Genomic DNA, 17,774 nt, shown 5'->3' on the forward strand with positions numbered 1-17,774 from the left:
TGTAGAATTAACTCGCTCTACATGTTTTGCTCCAAAATGAGCTTCTTCAGGAGCTTGAACAGGTAATACTACAAAATATCAAAAAAGGGGGATACATAGGATGGAAACAACATTAGTAAATATAGGTGCATATATGTCAGCACAATATAAACTTTGTTAACAAAAATACACATAGTAGTTCATAGAAAAGTATATTGTATAATATAAAATAAGTTCACATACAATAAGGTGCAGAATTATGGCGCAAGCAAACTTACCACATGAAACCAGATCACTTAAAAAAATGAAGGCATAATAGGAATAAATAACCGCACACAACGTTGTCAAAATATTGGAACCATACATCAAGAAGTCTCGATAGTCAATCCGAGGCCATAGTATAAAGAGAGCCTAATATATAAAAAAAATATATAAATACAAAAAAATGGGTCAATTCACTTGATAATCAAGCGATTGCAACCCCAAATAGATTGATTTTAATATAAACGAAACATACCTCGCTTTAGTAGTGAAACATAGAACCAATAAATTTGCCCAACAGGGACACCTTTATCACTGTACAATTTCAGTTGTAATGCACCACAACTTCCTCCCGATGCCAAACATTGGAAGATGACTGGGTGCCTAGTCATCTTCCAATGTTTGGCATCAATTTAGATGCCTTATATGATCCTATATCTTAAAAGAAACCAGTCCTGAAATAAAAATGGCTGCCATTAATAGCCCGATCTGATAATTGACCTGATGATCTCAAAATACTAGATGCCTGGCTGCCATGCCCATCCTCTGGGGCACATTTATTAACACAATTGTATTTAATTTCAGATGAGCATTTTGCTTACTAATATTTTTAACTAGCTGAATACCCGGCGTTGCCCGGTCTTCCTATCTTAACCTTTTGGGGAGGAAAATCATAGTAATATAAATATACCCATCTTTTATATAAGGGTGTAGGTAAGGGTTAATTTAACTGTCATATATTTTTATTTGGCATATAAGTAATATGTGTACCAGGTATTATTGAAATATCTCCAGGCGTACAGAAGTTATGTGGGAACATACATTTCCCATTGATTTGCATGGGACTTTAAACAAAAACCCTGACCCTCACAAATGGGGGTAGTTAAGGGATAAATTAACTATCCTATAGTTTAAGTGGACATATAAGTAACATGTGACCAAGTGTTATCAAAATATCTACAGCCGTTTGGAAGTTATGAAGTAACATGTATTTCCCATAGAGTTGAATGGGACTTTAAAGGAAAACCCCGACCATGGCAAATGGGGGTGGGTAAGGGTTAAACCACCTATCCTATGTTTGTTGCTGACATATAAGTAACATGTGTGCCAAGTTTCATGTTAATATCTTTAGCCGTTTGGACGTGATGCTGGAACATACATACATACATACATACATACATACATACACACACACGTTGAGTTTTATATATATAGATTATTGGGTCTGTTTTGCAACCAAAAAACTTTTGTAATTTTGTGTGACAACCAAATAACGACTATTAGCCCCTTTTCTCTGTTGTGCCATAACTTTATTTGTGCCAGAACTTAGACGTGGTAGAGAATTTTTAAAAAACACGCGTTGATGTGTTAATTTTCATAGTGGTTAATTTATTACATAAAGTGCGTACAGTAAAGAAATCTGTCCCTAATTCATCTAAAACAAAAGGAGCAACAGATCAACCACTGGCAATAAAAAGACAGTGAAGGTCATTTATTAAAAAAGTGTTTTTGTGTGTGTGTTTTTTTAATGGCTCTTTAGCACTTAAAGTTTTTAGGCATCATACACACAAACGGTTTAAAAAACGGATAATAAAAATTAGTGCAACACCAGGCCTAGTAGCACAACTCAGGACCTCAGTGCAGAGCAGTTTCTAAAAGGTTAATTATTTAATTAGTTAGATTAATCACATGAAATGATTGGCATACTATTTCAGTGAATTAATTTAAAATAGTAAGAACCATGGAATAACTGTATACTTCTATCAAAGAGATATAGCAAAAAGAATTCAGTAATAGCAGCTATTTAAAACATACTGTCAAAAGACGCATGTAGCAAAAACATTAAAAAAGATCATAAAAGAACAGAATAGTCCAAAATGATAAACAGCGCTTATAGTTATTGGTTAAATGTCCAACTTCATAAAGGCATTTGTTTGGTGACAGATTTTCAAATCAATAAGTGAAGACAGTCTATAACGTATCCTACACCTCTTCCCAGAGAACACACCACACGTGGGGCACACTCCCCTTCGGGGTACTCACTCACCAGAGGGCCAGTTAATAAAGGCAGTAAGAGGTATCTTTCACTGGATCATCCGTTACTCTAGCTGGGGTCAGCGAGGGTATACACTCCACATATAAAATACAAGAGGGTACCAAAATAGTGTAATCCCATTTAATATTCTTTAAAACAGTAATCCCTCCACAACATGTAAGACCCCCGCTCCGAATGCACGTACCATTAGTAGATGAAAACAAGCAGAGGATAGGATAATGACAGTGTCTTCCTACTGGTGTCCAATTCCCCAGAGGATAGTAGTCAGCACAGCGCGCAGGACTCCTTCCTGGATGAAACGCCAATGGAGCGCACACATGGAGCGCACACGTCACTTCCGGGTAGCCGTTGTAATCCCGCCCTGACCGGTTTCGTTGTCCAATCAACTTCTACAGAGGGCGTCCTCTGTAGAAGTTGATTGGACAACGAAACCGGTCAGGGCGGGATTACAACGGCGACCCGGAAGTGACGTGTGCGCCATAGACAATGGCGCAGGCGCACTGAGTGTGCCGTTTTTCTGAATGGCATAACTTGGGTTAATGACGTATTTTTGCAGATGCGCGGGGACCTGCCGGTCCCGCACGCATGCACGGGAGTGACGTCACCGCCGCTCCGGCCAATCACAGCGCCGGAGCGGCGAAAACAGGAAGAAGATGTGAGGAGACATCGCGGCCGCGGCAGAGGAGAACGAGAAGGACTCATTATGCCTTTCTCTTTCAGGTTTATTTTTTTCCCCGTTTTTTTTCGGGAGGAGGGGGGAGGGGGGGTTACTTCCTCTTTAAGGTTGAATTTCCCAGCTAAAAAAACTTTTCGTTTTTTGGATCTTAATAAGTTTTAGTCTGGGTCCTGGTGCTTGTAGGCCAGTGAGCCAGGCCTCACTAAAGCCACTATAGTACACACTACAAGTTCTTTGGTTGAAAACAAAAAAACTGTATTATCTAATGTTAGTACAGCGATCTCCCCTTCTGTGGTATTCTGTTCTGACAGGGGGACGGCCCTGACTCCGACAGGAGGCGGCTGAAAGGCCGGCTTCTGTCGGACCGGCTGCAGTACACATGGGCTGAATGTCCCGTGTGTACTAGGCTTTAGTCTCAGCTGCCCTTGCCTTGGGCTCTCTTTCTGTCTTTCTGCCACAGGAGCCTGCTGCTGGGTAGAAAGATTAACTACTGACAGAATGCTAAAAGGTACTAGAGCTGCGTCTTTGTTTTGGGGAACCCAATAGGGTGGCACCCAATTATTTAGGAGCCGGCATAAGTTTAGATTTATGACTTGCCATACAAAGCCCACCTGCAATGAAACTAAATAGTTTTTGTTTTCTATCTTGCCTATTAAAAATTCAGGACATACCTGCTTGGACTGTTAGTTTATCACTGCCATTGAGCCTGTCCCTTTTACAGCAGAAAACATGATAAAAGTAAGCTTAAGCCCCATACACGCAATCAGAATATTGTTAAAAAAATACCGCTTTCGAAGCAATCGTACAATAATCTGATCGCTAGTACACAGCTTTCGTCCAAAATTTTCAAAAGGGACAAACACAAAAAATGTTCTCGTATGATACCAGATTGTACGATTTTCATTTAATCAGTACAGTTTTAATCCAAAATTACAATACAAGTGCATGACATCAATATTTTTATTCTGTCGCACGGAAATTGTTGTACTTTAGCAACCTATTCGTTTTTGATATGGAGGCTAGCCTGAAAAAAAAAAGGATGATCATTTATCCGATAAAATTTGTTAATTTTACTTTTAGGTTGTTCTGTGGAAGCCTGATTCACCTGAACACATAGAAAAGAACAAAGAAGTTCATTTCTATGTAAATGCATCCATTGTGGAAGAAGTAAAATTTCAGTTGAAGGAATCTGCAATCACATACACGTAAGTCATAAGCAGCTTCTTTGTGAGCCACTTTACATGTCAGTCTCAATGAATCCTAACAAGCTAATATCTGTTCTAGAGTATTGGTTCAGAATGCCCAGGAGCTCATTGATCAACAAACATACAATGACACAACTGGCCAACGTGGTTCCGTCTCCTACTATGAGCAGTATCATTCGCTAGAAGATGTAAGTCCTATTCCTAGCTTTTCTAATCACTCCAAAATAAATTGTGATGTCAGAAACTGTTAAAGAATGTGTGTTGGAAATTGAAAAATTTATTGTGGGCAGAGACTATAATCTATAATTTACAGGGGGAAAAAAATGAACAGACATATGTAGCGCCTGGTTACTTCTAAGCACCGGTGCTGATAAAATTTTAGGGGGTAATCAGAGTGTACAGACTCTGATTCCGATTTCAATTCTAAAAGGTCTCTGTTTCAGCTGGGCTGTATTGTGGGCTCATTCTGTTGTTGCCGGGGTATTGCCGAGGCTGGCGGTCCGATAGGGCCTAGACAATCCACCGGGGATCGAGGTAACCAGACACTGAGAGGTTGGATGTTAGCCACCTGCCAGTTGGCAACCTGAAGAAGATCCAGGCCAAGAGTCTACTGAGGAGAATAGTCTCCGTAATTTAAGTTTCGGGGAGGGTCTGTGGCAGAGACCTGTTCCCCTCAAAGTTCTGAGTGATACTCTGGCTGCCAGGTCGGTGTGAGAGGCCTGTCCAGGTACACTAAACCCACTCAGACTGGAGTGGCGACGAAAGCAAAGTGTTTTTGGAAGCAGGACTGTTTCCGTACTGTTATGCCTGAATCTGCTGTTTCTTCTCCTTATACATCTCTACTCTCTACCTCAAGTTTTACGGTTTCACCTTGTTTGAGTGAATAAAAGCACAAGAAAAGGACACCTGCTGTGTGGACATTGCATTACTACGGCTCTCATCATCTACCCTAGACAATCACAGAGGTAACATGCCACCCAATCTATAACCAGCGGCTCCTTCGGGGGTGAGCGCTACATGTGGGGGCTCGTCCGGGATCGGCTGTTGCCTCTGACAACGGAACTGTGAGATTTTATTCTGCCATCGAGAGCCAGGAATTGTCGTGGTGTTGAACTGTGCAGTGAGGAAGGAGTTAACCTCAGGTAGCAAAAGTCTGGGCGCACGTGCAGCAGAGTGACGTGTGCCTGCAACGTGCCCAGAAAAGAACTTTAAGTGGGAGGAGTTACCCACTCCTGCGCGAGACGCAGAGTGATTGCCCGCCATCCGAGAGAGAGACGTGCAGACATGTCTGCGCCCCCGACACCGTTTGAGAGATTGAGGCCTCCGATGTCTACTATTGGAGTCCATCCGATGCCTGCTGCAACCGGAGTACCATTGACCGATACCGGGATCCGGATGGGGATGCAGGGGCGGTTCGTGCTGTTCACAAGCGGCAGCGTTGAGGCCCTTGGTCTGACTCGGTGCAAGAAGTGCCGGGAATATTTGTTCCGGGTGGAGCAACCAACGGAGTCTCCCAGTGAATACCACGTTGATTGGGTCATGGGAGCGGTGACCGCGAAGGAAGAGATTCCCTAGCCTGCACCTACTACCGCGACCGATGCTGATGTCGTGACTGTATCGTCCACGCTGACCCTGCCATCGGCTGTTACTCCGATGATGTCGCCTGATGGGAGTGACTCTGAACCCAAGAAATATGTGGCTCCTGTGAAGGTGGATGCTGCCACAGAGACGGCGTGTATGGCGGTGGTCCCTGCCTGGCTCGTTTCGGGAAAAATGGGCCCCGTGAAGGTCTCCCACGGCTGTGGTCGAGGCCTACCTATGCGAAGATATGAACTGGACTCCAGGGAGAATGATGCCCCTGTTGAGGTCGCAACTAAGGACAAGGTCAGTAAATCTACTAGTGAGAGGGTGTATTTGCCTGCTGAGGAATATGACACCATTGAACTGGATTCATCATCTGATGTCGAGGATGACCACTTGTTTGAGCTGGAACTGCCAGAGTCACAATGGGGCAGAGGGTTCCGTGCTGCAAAACCCTGCAAGCACAACAGATGCCCTGGGAATACCACACCACAAGCGGGTGTCCCACAACTGACTTGGGGAGTCACAGTGCCAAATGCTAGCAAACCAAGAGAGACTGCACCTATCCCAGCTGCATCCCCTGTGTTAAAGAGGGCCCCAGATGCCATTGTTATGCCGGGGCTGGGACACTCCCGTACGCTGCCGAAGTTGGTCCGTCTCCAGCGCATTGTCATGAGGAAAGTGGCCCTGGATTACGGATGGGAGTTCCCGTATGTGCCTGCAGACTTAATGCGGGAAATTGAAGCAAAGCGGGAGCACTGGTGCAAAGACCACATCTGGGAATGTCTGAATGTTCCCCCGGCTGTTCGCAACTCAGACTATGCTTTTGTCACTATCGGCCACCGCTTTGAGGGCTGCATGAAGGATTGGAGCCCTGGCTGGTACATTTATCATGATAGAGTGGTCCTAAAGAGCCCTGGAAAAGTTGATCGGGTCTATTCGATCACCACGGTGAATGACCAAGGGGACATTATCGCTCTACCGGATCCCCGGTTTTACCTGTAGGCTCAAATGCCTGCAATATCTGCTGCTGTTGCTTTGGAGAAGTTGAATGGGACAATCGCCCTTTTCAGTTTTTTTTTTTGTTGTTTCATCTTTACCGGATCCACATTTGGGCCGAATGTGCAGAACTTTGGGGGCATGTAGTTAGAAAGATTAGGGTCCCAACGGCTTCATCACCAGCAGGAAAAGGAAAGAAGAAAAGTTTCTTTCTCCTGTTTGCTCTATTCGGAGTATTGGACTGCACTTGTAGTACCAGCGCACTGACCACCAAGGGCAGTGTTCTGCAGATTTTACTACTGCAGAAAGACTAACTTATTCATATAGGCCGGGATTCACAGACACTGGCGCATATTTATGCCGCCGTAGCGTATCTCCTTTACGCTACGCTGACGCAGCGCAGAGAGGCAAGCACTGAATTCACAAAGCACTTCCTCCCAAATCTGCGCTGGGTTTCCAAGGCGTATGTTGGCGTAAGTGGAATGATGGGCGGAGTGCTACACAGATACGAATCGCCAACTGCGCATGCGCCGTCCCGTGGACGCATCCCAATGCGCATGCTCACAAATACGTCGGAACAACTGCCTAAGATATGCCGGATCACTGCCTACGGCGTGAACGTAACCTACGCCTAGTCATATTCACGTCCTACGTAAACTACGTAAAATACGTCGGCTTGTGTTCCCTGGTGCAGCCCTTTGAATGGATGCTGCTAAGTTACACCTCCTTTATGGGGCATAACTTTACGTCGGACGTATGACTTTACGCGCACTGTGTCGGACAGACGTACGTTCGTGAATCGGCGTACCTCCCTCATTTGCATATGTGAATAGAAAATCAATGGGAGCGCCAAATACGTCCAGCGTAAATATGCGCCCACTCTATGCCGGCGTAGGCAAGTTACGTCGGTCAAATGAAGCCCATTTTCAGGCGTATCTTAGTTTCTGAGTCCGGCGCATAGATACGATGGCGCATATTTGCACTTACGCGGCGTATCTCGAGATATCGGCGTATCTCGGCGCAAGTGCTTTGTGAATCCGGGCCATATTGTTCTCAAGTCTTGCAACTTAGGAAATTCTCAGCACTTAGTTTACTTGTATTATATGTCTCTTTGGGAGGAAAGGAGGCTTCGCCTTAGTTTTAAAAAGGTGCAGCTTCATTTCACCCTCAGTGACTGTGTATGTATATTTTTTTTTTTGTGTGTGTTCGTGTATATTCTTCCATTTTGTTTTGCAGGTTGTTGATCATCTATCAAGGCTGTCGGAGAATGGGGCAGACTAAATAGTTAGGAATGTTTAATGTTGTGATGTATCATTGTGAATATTGTACAGAGAAATGTTTTTCCTATTCTTTTCTATTTCTTCCCTTTACTGTCAAAGCAGGTTCAGGTCAGGTGTTCAGGATTGAACACCAGCTTGGCGGACAATGAGGACAGTGTCTGTTCAAGTAGGGGGAGTGTGTAGCGCCTGGTTACTTCTAAGCACCGGTGCTGATAACATTTTAGGGGGTAATCAGAGTGTACAGACTCTGATTCCGATTTCAATTCTAAAAGGTCTCTGTTTCAGCTGGGCTGTATTGTGGGCTCATTCTGTTGTTGCTGGTGTGTTATTCCATACCCGGGGCGACGGGTGGAGCCAGTGGAGCCCAGGCTGGCCTCTGGCCAGCAGCCAATCGGGGGGGAGTTTCTCTCGCGGGGCATGCTGGGGGAGGGTATTTCTGGAGCCGACGCCAGGAGGGCGGGGTCTTTTTCCTGGTGTGGCGCCCACCTTTAGTGTGACCACACATTGCGGCTCCCCGGCGAGATGGCCTACCAGGCCGGGCTGCGCGGTGTCCCAGGTTCCGGGGACATGTTGGCCCGGAGCATTTAAAGCTGTGGCGGGACCCAAGTGGTCGACTGGGTCCCCAATTCTGAGGAGATCCCAAGCGAGTGTAGCTGTTCGGTTGGGAGTCCGTCTGAGGAGCACCAATGAGAGGCTGGTGGTCCGATAGGGCCTAGACAATCCACCGGAGATCGAGGTAACCAGACACTGAGAGGTTGGATGTTAGCCACCTGCCAGTTGGTAACCTGACTAGAAACTACCTGAAGAAGATCCAGGCCAAGAGTCTACTGAGGAGAATAGTCTCCGTAATTTAAGTTTCGGGGAGGGTCTGTGGCAGAGACCTGTTCCCCTCAAAGTTCCAAGTGATACTCTGGCTGCCAGGTCGGTGTGAGAGGCCTGTCCAGGTACACTAAACCCACTCAGGCTGGAGTGGCGACGAAAAGCAAAGTGTTATTTGAAGCAGGACTGTTTCCGTACTGTTATGCCTGAATCTGCTGTTTCTTCTCCTTATACATCTCTACTCTCTACCTCAAGTTTTACGGTTTCACCTTGTTTGAGTGAATAAAAGCACAAGAAAAGGACACCTGCTGTGTGGACATTCCATTACCACGGCTCTCATCATCTACCCTAGACAATCACAGAGGTAACATGCCACCCAATCTATAACCAGCGGCTCCTTCGGGGGTGAGCGCTACACATACTTTATTAAAACCTAAGTTTAGCTACAAATAAAAACAAAAAAATCAGCACAAGGGAGTTAACATACAGTTAGTAAGATGTGTCCCTTGTGTTGACACTTCTCCCCCCCCCCTCCACCAACTCCCCACCCCTACCATCAGTGCCGGTGCATCCATAAAGGGCGCATGGGCGCCGCCCCTTCTCTCCTGCCATCCCACTATCACCATAGATGGATTTATGCATTGCATGGATCCATCCATGGTTGCTGCTGCCACCCCTTATTCAGGTGCCTGGCGCCTATTTGGGTGCCAGGCACCTGAATTACAGCAGCAAGGTATTTTTTGGAAGCACCTGGTTAGAGCCATAGGCTCTAATGAGTGTCCAAAAAGGTGAACAGTGGGCGTCATGCTGGGCGCTCGCTGTTCACTCAGCATTGTGTTAGGAAAGCAAATGAATATATGCTTTCCTAACACTGAACCGCCTCTCAGCCAATCAGGTGCCTGTCACGTGATTGGCTGAAATGATAGGCGCTGTGATTGGACGTCTATCAGGTGTCCAATCATAGCAGAGGACGGGAGAAGACATTGAGGAGCATGGAGGACATTGACGTGACCTGCTGCCCCACCGAGACAGGTGTCGGTTGGGCGGGGGGATGCACACTGGCAGCATTTGATGGGCAAAGTAACGGCAATTGATGGGCACACTGGCAGTAATTGATGGACACAGTAGCAGCAATTAATGGGCACAGCAGTGGCAATTGATGGGCACACTGGCAGCAATTGATGGGCACACTGGCAGCAATTGATGGGCACACTGGTAGCAATTGATGGGCACACTGACAGCAATTGATGGGTACAGTAGCTGCGATTGATGGCACAGTGGTGGCAATTTGTGGGTACAGTGGCTGCATTTGATGGCACAGTGGCGGCAATTGATGGGCACAGTGGCTGCGATTGATGGGCACAGTGGCTGCGTTTGATGGCACAGTGGCTGCGTTTGATGGCACAATGGCGGCAATTGATAGGCACAGTGGCTGCGTTTGATGGCACAGTAGCTGCATTTGATGGGCACAGTGGATGCATTTGATGGCACAGTGGCTGCAATTGATGGGCACAGTTGCTGCGTTTGATGGCACATTGGCTGCTTTTGATAGGCACAGTGGCTGAGTTTGATGGGCACAGTGTCGGCATTTGATGGCACAGTGGCTGCATTTGATGGCACAGTGGCGGCAATTGATGGGCACAGTGGCTGCAATTGAGGGTTTTTTTTTTAGTTTGTTTGCGCCCCCCCAAAAATTTTGAGCACCAGCCGCCACTGCCCACCATCATAATCTGCCGGTGGGGAGCAGTTACTACAGCATACATACAAGGGGCTGTTAGGAGTTCTTATCAAAAGACTCCAACTATGCCCACCCTTTCCTGCCATATCCTACCGCCATTCATAGACATAGTACTACAGCTAGTGTGAGAGAGAAGTTATGCCCCTTGTGCTGGTTTTTGAGTTTTTATTTTTAACTAAACTTGGGCATTGGCTTCACATAACATAATAGAAAACACACTATGCTAAACACTTTCTTTTAGACCTTGTATACTTAGGTTTATTTTTAAAGACATTACATTTTCACTATACTTGTAGTGATCATGGGGGGGAAAAATAACAATAATTTGGTGGAAAAACAGGCAGCTCTAGATAACAAATAACTGGACATAAATGATTGCACTAATTATGATTTACCAGTAAGCATGCTTTTCCTTTCCTTTTATTGCTAGATATACTACTGGATAGAGCAAATGGCAGAGAAACACCCTGATATGTTAGAAAGAATTAACATTGGAAGTTCATTTGAAAAGCGTCCACTCTATGTACTAAAGGTATATATACAAATACAATTGTAAACACCAACCCAATAAAAGCACCTTATTGTTCTGAAAAGATGAATAGTGAATATCTATTAGGGACCATTTTTACAAAAAACATATTGTATTTGGATCATTGCATGCAATTAAAACATACTGTATAATGATAATTTATAGAATGTAAAAAATCTAGTTTAGCTTCACATGCCTTATCCACTCACAACAGTCATCTTCTATTTCAATGGTTTAAAACAATGGCTGTGGTTTAAATCCTTTGCAGTTTGATCAACTCACTGTCACATTTGCTGGTCAACCTGGCCCATGTGTAACTGTGGAGAAAAAATACTTTTAAGTGGTATTAAACACAAAAGCAAACATTTATTATCAGTGGCGGCCCATCAATGCGCCCAGCCCCGTATCTATATGCAGGGTGCTGGATGCATGGATTCCAATTGGTGTTTTTTTTTTAAGCACATGATTAAAGCCCACCCAGTTGTGTGACAATAGCAAATTAATATTCACTATTGTCTTGCTGATTCCCCTCCCGGCCAATCAGGAAGAAGGTCTTAAGACCTGATTGGCCGAGAGGAAAGGCGACCGGATTGGCCGCCGAGGGAAGGAGGAGGGATGCTGCAGTGAAGCCCGAGACGCAGGGTGAAGCTGCAAAGGAGGAAGCTGCCGCTGAGGAGGAGGAAACGCTGGAACAAGCCGAACTGCCTGCGGGGCCGACCAACCGGGAAGGTTGCCAAGTGTGGGGCCCTTGACCGCGCAAACACAAGACAGCCTAACACTCCATCTCCATTCTTCCAATAGATCAACTACTCCCCGGCTGGGCTGACTTTGTGTATTTAAGGAGGCCTGCTCCCTGCCAATTCAAGTTGGGGATTGGTCAGGGCTTCCTAGAACACCCCAGGTGGCTCCACCTCCCCTCCAGCCTCTCTTTCTAGAAAAGACTGGAACATTCTAGAAAGAAGTAGGAGGTCCTAGTGATGCCAACTGCCACTCCCAACCCAGATCACAAAATACACCCAGTATAAAACTTACACTAATTTCCTACCACACTAGAGGACACTACACAATGTTTTAGAATCTTAGTAAAACCATTCCGCATTAATGCATACGTTTATCATAAGCAGTTTCACTTTATTAATACCAAATGTATTTTTATTATATTTTAGCTATCTGGAAAAGATACAAATACAACAAATGCCATATGGATTGACTGCGGAATACATGCAAGGGAATGGATCTCTCCTGCCTTCTGCTTGTGGTTCATTGGCCATGTGAGTAAAACCTAGGCACTGAAACCTTTTGGGCTTGTTCACACTATCTGCAGTAAAAAGCTTTTACAAGGTAAGATTACCTGGTTTAGGAAACATGCACACAGGCTTTTAGTACTGATGTTCTGTTTTGCTAGACTGCAGTAGAAAGAGAACTTGGCAGAAACTGCTCACAATAGGGCTGTCTTATAAAGAACCTGTGAACCTCATGACATTTGGGAGTTCAGACTTTTTATACAGTACTTTAATGTCTACAAGTAATGTTCTAGGCCAGTGATAGCAAATGCATCGCTACCCCGTAGAAGCCACTTGAGTATTACCTAGATAGTTCTTACGTCTTAACTGGAAGGCAGGCACCAGGTACACACACTTTAGCTGGATGAAGTCAATGACTAGTGTAGGGGTGTTCTTTAGTAGTTTTAGTTTTGTAGTGGATAGAAAACAAGATGACATGAAATGTACAGCAATGTAACATGGTCAGGATCCAGATCTGAACCCAGGACATCTGTTGCATCTGGCTCTTCTTACTGTGTCATCTGACATGCTGGACAGCTCCCTGCCTGAACCTATGGACAACTTGGATTTCCATCATGTTTCTGGTTCACTTTGAACTCCTTGCTCCTCCTATGAATTTTCATTTTAAGTCATATCTTTGCACTTCCCGTTTGCTAGATTATTGCACTGTTCTCTAGCCAATATCTTGTTCCTTATGCTCCTGCTGCCATCCATATCTTCATTACCACTCATTACAGACCTTTGGCTTGTTCCTTGACTACACTTATTACTGACCTTTCACTTGTTTACAGACAATTAGGTAGATTCATAAAGAGTTAGGCCGGCTTATCTACAGATAAGCCGACCTAACTCTGATTCTGCACCGACCTATGTTTAAGTGTATTCTCTAACAGAGATACACTTAAACATATCTAAGATAGGACGGCTTGCGCCGTCCTATCTTAGATTGCAATGTTTTGGCTGGCCGCTAGGTGGCGCTTCCATTGCGGCCGGCGTAGATTATGTAAATGAGCTTGTACGCCGATTCACTAATGTACGCCCGGCCGCCGCAGTCGAATTACGTCTTTTCCGTAAGGCCTTAGGCGGCCTAAAGTTATTCCACCTATGAAGTGGAATAACAATGTTAAAGTATGGCCGCCGTTCCCGCTGCGAGGTTCGAATTTTTTACGTCGTTTGCGCAAGTCGTCCGCGAATCGGGAGTTACGTCGTTTGCGTACACGTCGAAATCAATAGGCCCGTACAGCGTACTTAGCCGCAATGCGCACTGGGAAATGTAGGCGCCCGGCGCATGCGCAGTAGCAAAAAACGTAAAAAAAAGTGAGGTCAAGCCTCATTTCCATACAACACGCCCCCCTCCAACCAATTTGAATCAGACGCCCTTACGCCCGCTCGTTTGAGGCTACGCCGCCATAGATTAGCAGGTAAGTAGATTGAAAATCACTACTAGCCTAGCTAATTTACGGCGGTGTAGCCTAAACAGGCTAGGCTACGCCGCCCTAAATTTAATCCAATCTACCTGAATCTACCTAAATGTTTGTAGATATGTCTGCCTTAGTAAGGTAGAAGGAAAGGGTGTGTGTTCAGTTCCTGGGCTTTTTGGTCCTAGCCATCCCACCTGTGGTATAAAAAGGGGTAAGGCTGAGGTCCAATCCGATTGGCTTGGCTTAGCTTGCAATCTTGGCCCGCACTGGGAAGAGGGACTACTGCACCAGCCCTGGAGGCACCAGGGCTGGAGAACATCCAAGCTTGGGAAGTGCCACAATGGACTACTATCCATCCTGGGCAGCCACATAGCTATAGTTAGGGTTGGGGATTGGACTATGTTCATATTGGACTGTAATATTGGAATCTCTTCAGTAAAGTTTCATCAACTGTTTAAAGCCTGCTCTGAAGTTATTAAAGGGGTGCATGTGGGTTCTGCCGTATCAAAACAACCAGGGTCTGTAGAGCACAGAAAGGTATGAAGTAACACCACTACAAAAGGGTTATCTAAGCAAGACAAAGAAGAGGAGTGTAGTTGCTAAGAGTAACCAAGCACAAGTTCAAGACACAAAGCAACCAGTCAATAGGCATGGTACCTGGTAAAGGTAACAGGTCCTCCGGTATTGAGGGAGTCAATGTTCTGGTTCCCTACCACATGAGGTCCATGCTATGTACATGGCGGGACCCCATTCTGCTACTGGGAGTGAGGTAACAGAGGTATGATGGACTAGTGGAGTGGATGCAGGATCAGCATGTCCCTCCCAATGCAACATCTACCAAGTTACAGTGTGTAGTGACATGGCACAAGACACTTCACAGAGGGCCTCTGTGTGTTTTTTTTTTTTTTTTTACTGCACACAGTGAAGGCTCATCTCTAAGTCTGGAAACTGCCTTAATGTTAGATTTTTCACCTGATCACAGTCCCCGTCTGGTCCTGGGCATCTGCGCGAAAGGTACGCCCTTGTGCAGGATGAAGTAGGTCCCACCCACATGCTTCCACTTGGTCCCAACTTGCTACTGGACCTTGGCTTGCTCACCTCCTGGTGGGGTGATCCTGATTAAACTATATTAATAATCAGATTAAGGTTGCTTTTGACTGCATATTTTGAGACAGCTATGATTGTGTTGAGAAAGAGAGCTGGTCAACATAGACAGCTTTGCTTTACTCATTGTCCTCCACAGGCATATTGAAACCTTCAACACACATTTTTTTGATAACCAACAGATACTTTTAAAGACTGTATATATCAGAATCAGAAAAGAAACAATTTCTGTCATTTACAGTCACATGTTTTTGTCTAGGCTGTCGGTTTCTATGGTGTGGACAAACAAATGACTACACTTTTGCAATATACTAACTTCTATGTATTACCAGTGATGAACGTAGATGGTTACCATTATTCATGGACTACTGTAAGTATAATGTTTGTCATAAAACATTGTTTATTCTGGTGGGGATTTTTGTTTATTTATAGATGTAACTTGCAGGTGCTCTCCAGGCAAACCGCCATTCCATCAGCTAGCGTTGGTCCTTTTAAGTTAAAGAAATACTGGGAATTAAGTTGTACCCTTTTTCATCATAGGGTTCTGCCAGCAGGGAACGCTCCCCGCGGGAAGTATACATTACCGCTGTGGGAGAGATTCCACAATCAGTGTTGATGGGGGTTTTAAGTAAATTTCTTTGCTTGCACCAATGGTAGAAGGAAAGAAAATGGCATAATCTATGGCTTGCCTTAGACAAATGTATAGGTAGGGCTTATTTCAAGTACCGGTAATTAGGTTCACCATTGTCATAATGCTATACTAAGCAAGGATCATTCACATATATACCTCTTTATAAATGTGGTGCATTTCAAGTTTGAGATTTAGTGTTAAAGAATATTTAAACTCAACATTTCATATTCCTGATAGTACTAGTCTGGAAAATGATCCTGTTCTCTCTGTATTGCTTCCTTTGTGTGAAATTCCTGGTGTTCCTGCCAGTTCCTCTGCTTTCCTATTAAAAATTGACCACAATAGGCAAGAGTGAACAGTGTGGTCAGTTCTCTAGCTATGCCGAGAACTCAACCTGCTCTCCTCCAATGATCAGACTTGTCCTGACCCCCCGCCCCCTCCCTACTCACATTCACTGGGAAGTTCAGTAGCGTTCTGCTGTTTCTCCTACCCTAGCTCTTATGCAGATGAGAACAGAGTGTATGTGATCACTTTTAAAAAAAGGAAAAAGGGTTTGCTTTTCATTTCTATTTTAAACTGAATGGGTTGTTTTAAAATGTGAGGATTTACATATACTGTTAAACAATTAGTATATACAGTAAGTGTCAATCTGCTGAATGAGTTGTTTTACAATGTGAGGATTTACATAAAACAATGAGCATATAAGTGGGAAAAAACAGTGCAGTGCTGGACAAAAACAAATATATAAATAAATGTGCAAAAATAGCAGTTTAGGTAATAAAACCTTGAAAAATGAGCAAAATTCAATAAACTAGCACAACCTTAAGCTGCAATTGTCTACTGAGTTGATAAGTGCTAAGCCACAAAGGTGGACTTATATAGGTATATAAACAGAGTGATGTGACAAATTATGTGACTGAATCATAAAAATTAAATAAACAAAATTATGATAACTCTATAAGCCAGTGGATCCTGTCACAAATGTCCACTGAATTAGTGTATATTGTGCCGCATACATCAATCAACCAGAAATTAATAAATCAAATACACAGTGAATAAGTGACTGATATAGTGCAAATCCACAAGGTGTATACATAAGTAGAGTCCATAGAGAGGAAAAATAGGGGTTATTAGCCCCCTCCAATGAGAGTGATAAAGGAAATAAATATCCAAAAGTCCACAGGTGGAAAATAGGAGAGAGATGATCCTCAGAAGACCCCACACCGGAAAAAATTAAGGCTTACCGGAAAGCCTGCGACCCCACCTTCTCAGGGGGGTCCAAACAGGCGTGATGGGAGACAATTATCCCTTTGGGTGGCTGGAATGGATCGATATCCCTCTCGGATCAGATGTCAGGGTTCCTAGCTCCACAGCTCCTCATATAAAATGGTGATGATCCCAAATGACATTCACATAAAAATGTGCTTCTCTGCTGCTGTTACTTCTAGCAACGTCTCCTCTCTACTTCCTCCCGGAGGGTCGCAGGCTTTCCGGTAAGCCTTCATTTTTTCCGGTGTGGGGTCTTCTGAGGATCATCTCTCTCCTATTTTCCACCTGCGGACTTTTAGATATTTATGTCCTTTATCACTCTCATTGGAGGGGGCTAATAACCCCTATTTTTCCTCTCTATGGACTCTACTTATGTATACACCTTGTGGATTTGCACTATATCAGTCACTTATTCACTGTGTATTTGATTTATTAATTTCTGGTTGATTGATGTATGCGGCACAATATACACTAATTCAGTGGACATTTGTGACAGGATCCACTGGCTTATAGAGTTATCATAATTTTGTTTATTTAATTTTTATGATTCAGTCACATAATTTGTAACATCAGTCTGTTTATATACCTATATAAGTCCACCTTTGTGGCTTAGCACTTATCAACTCAGTAGACAATTGCAGCTTAAGGTTGTGCTAGTTATTTGAATTTTGCTCATTTTTCATGGTTTTATTACCTAAACTGCTATTTTTGCACATTTATTTATATATTTGTTTTTGTCCAGCGCTGCACTGTTTTTTCCCATACATTTTTTGCTTTCTATATCCAAGTACTAGTGTACAGCTGCAGGACATCCCTCTCAGGACCCACCCTTAATTGTTTTATTAGTCTATTCACCTAGCGCAGATTCCCCCACCCCACATTCCCTCCCTATACCAATGAGCATATAAGTGTTAATCTGTCCAACTGTGACAGTTTCAGTGCA

General features: G+C 44.2%; 1 protein-coding gene across 1 annotated transcript in view; it reads left to right on the plus strand.

The window, feature by feature from the left end:
- The window catches only part of CPB2 (carboxypeptidase B2), an 85,646-nt gene that overhangs the window by 22,125 nt on the left and 45,747 nt on the right, over window positions 1-17,774 (plus strand). The window contains exons 4-8 of the mRNA XM_040341261.1: window positions 4,053-4,177; window positions 4,257-4,365; window positions 11,025-11,126; window positions 12,290-12,394; window positions 15,191-15,301. Of these exons, the coding sequence (XP_040197195.1) occupies window positions 4,053-4,177; window positions 4,257-4,365; window positions 11,025-11,126; window positions 12,290-12,394; window positions 15,191-15,301 (552 nt within the window). The remainder of the gene's footprint in view (window positions 1-4,052; window positions 4,178-4,256; window positions 4,366-11,024; window positions 11,127-12,289; window positions 12,395-15,190; window positions 15,302-17,774) is intronic.

The sequence above is a fragment of the Rana temporaria genome, chromosome 2, assembly GCF_905171775.1.
Source record: "Rana temporaria chromosome 2, aRanTem1.1, whole genome shotgun sequence".
In the NCBI taxonomy this organism is placed as follows: domain Eukaryota; kingdom Metazoa; phylum Chordata; class Amphibia; order Anura; family Ranidae; genus Rana; species Rana temporaria.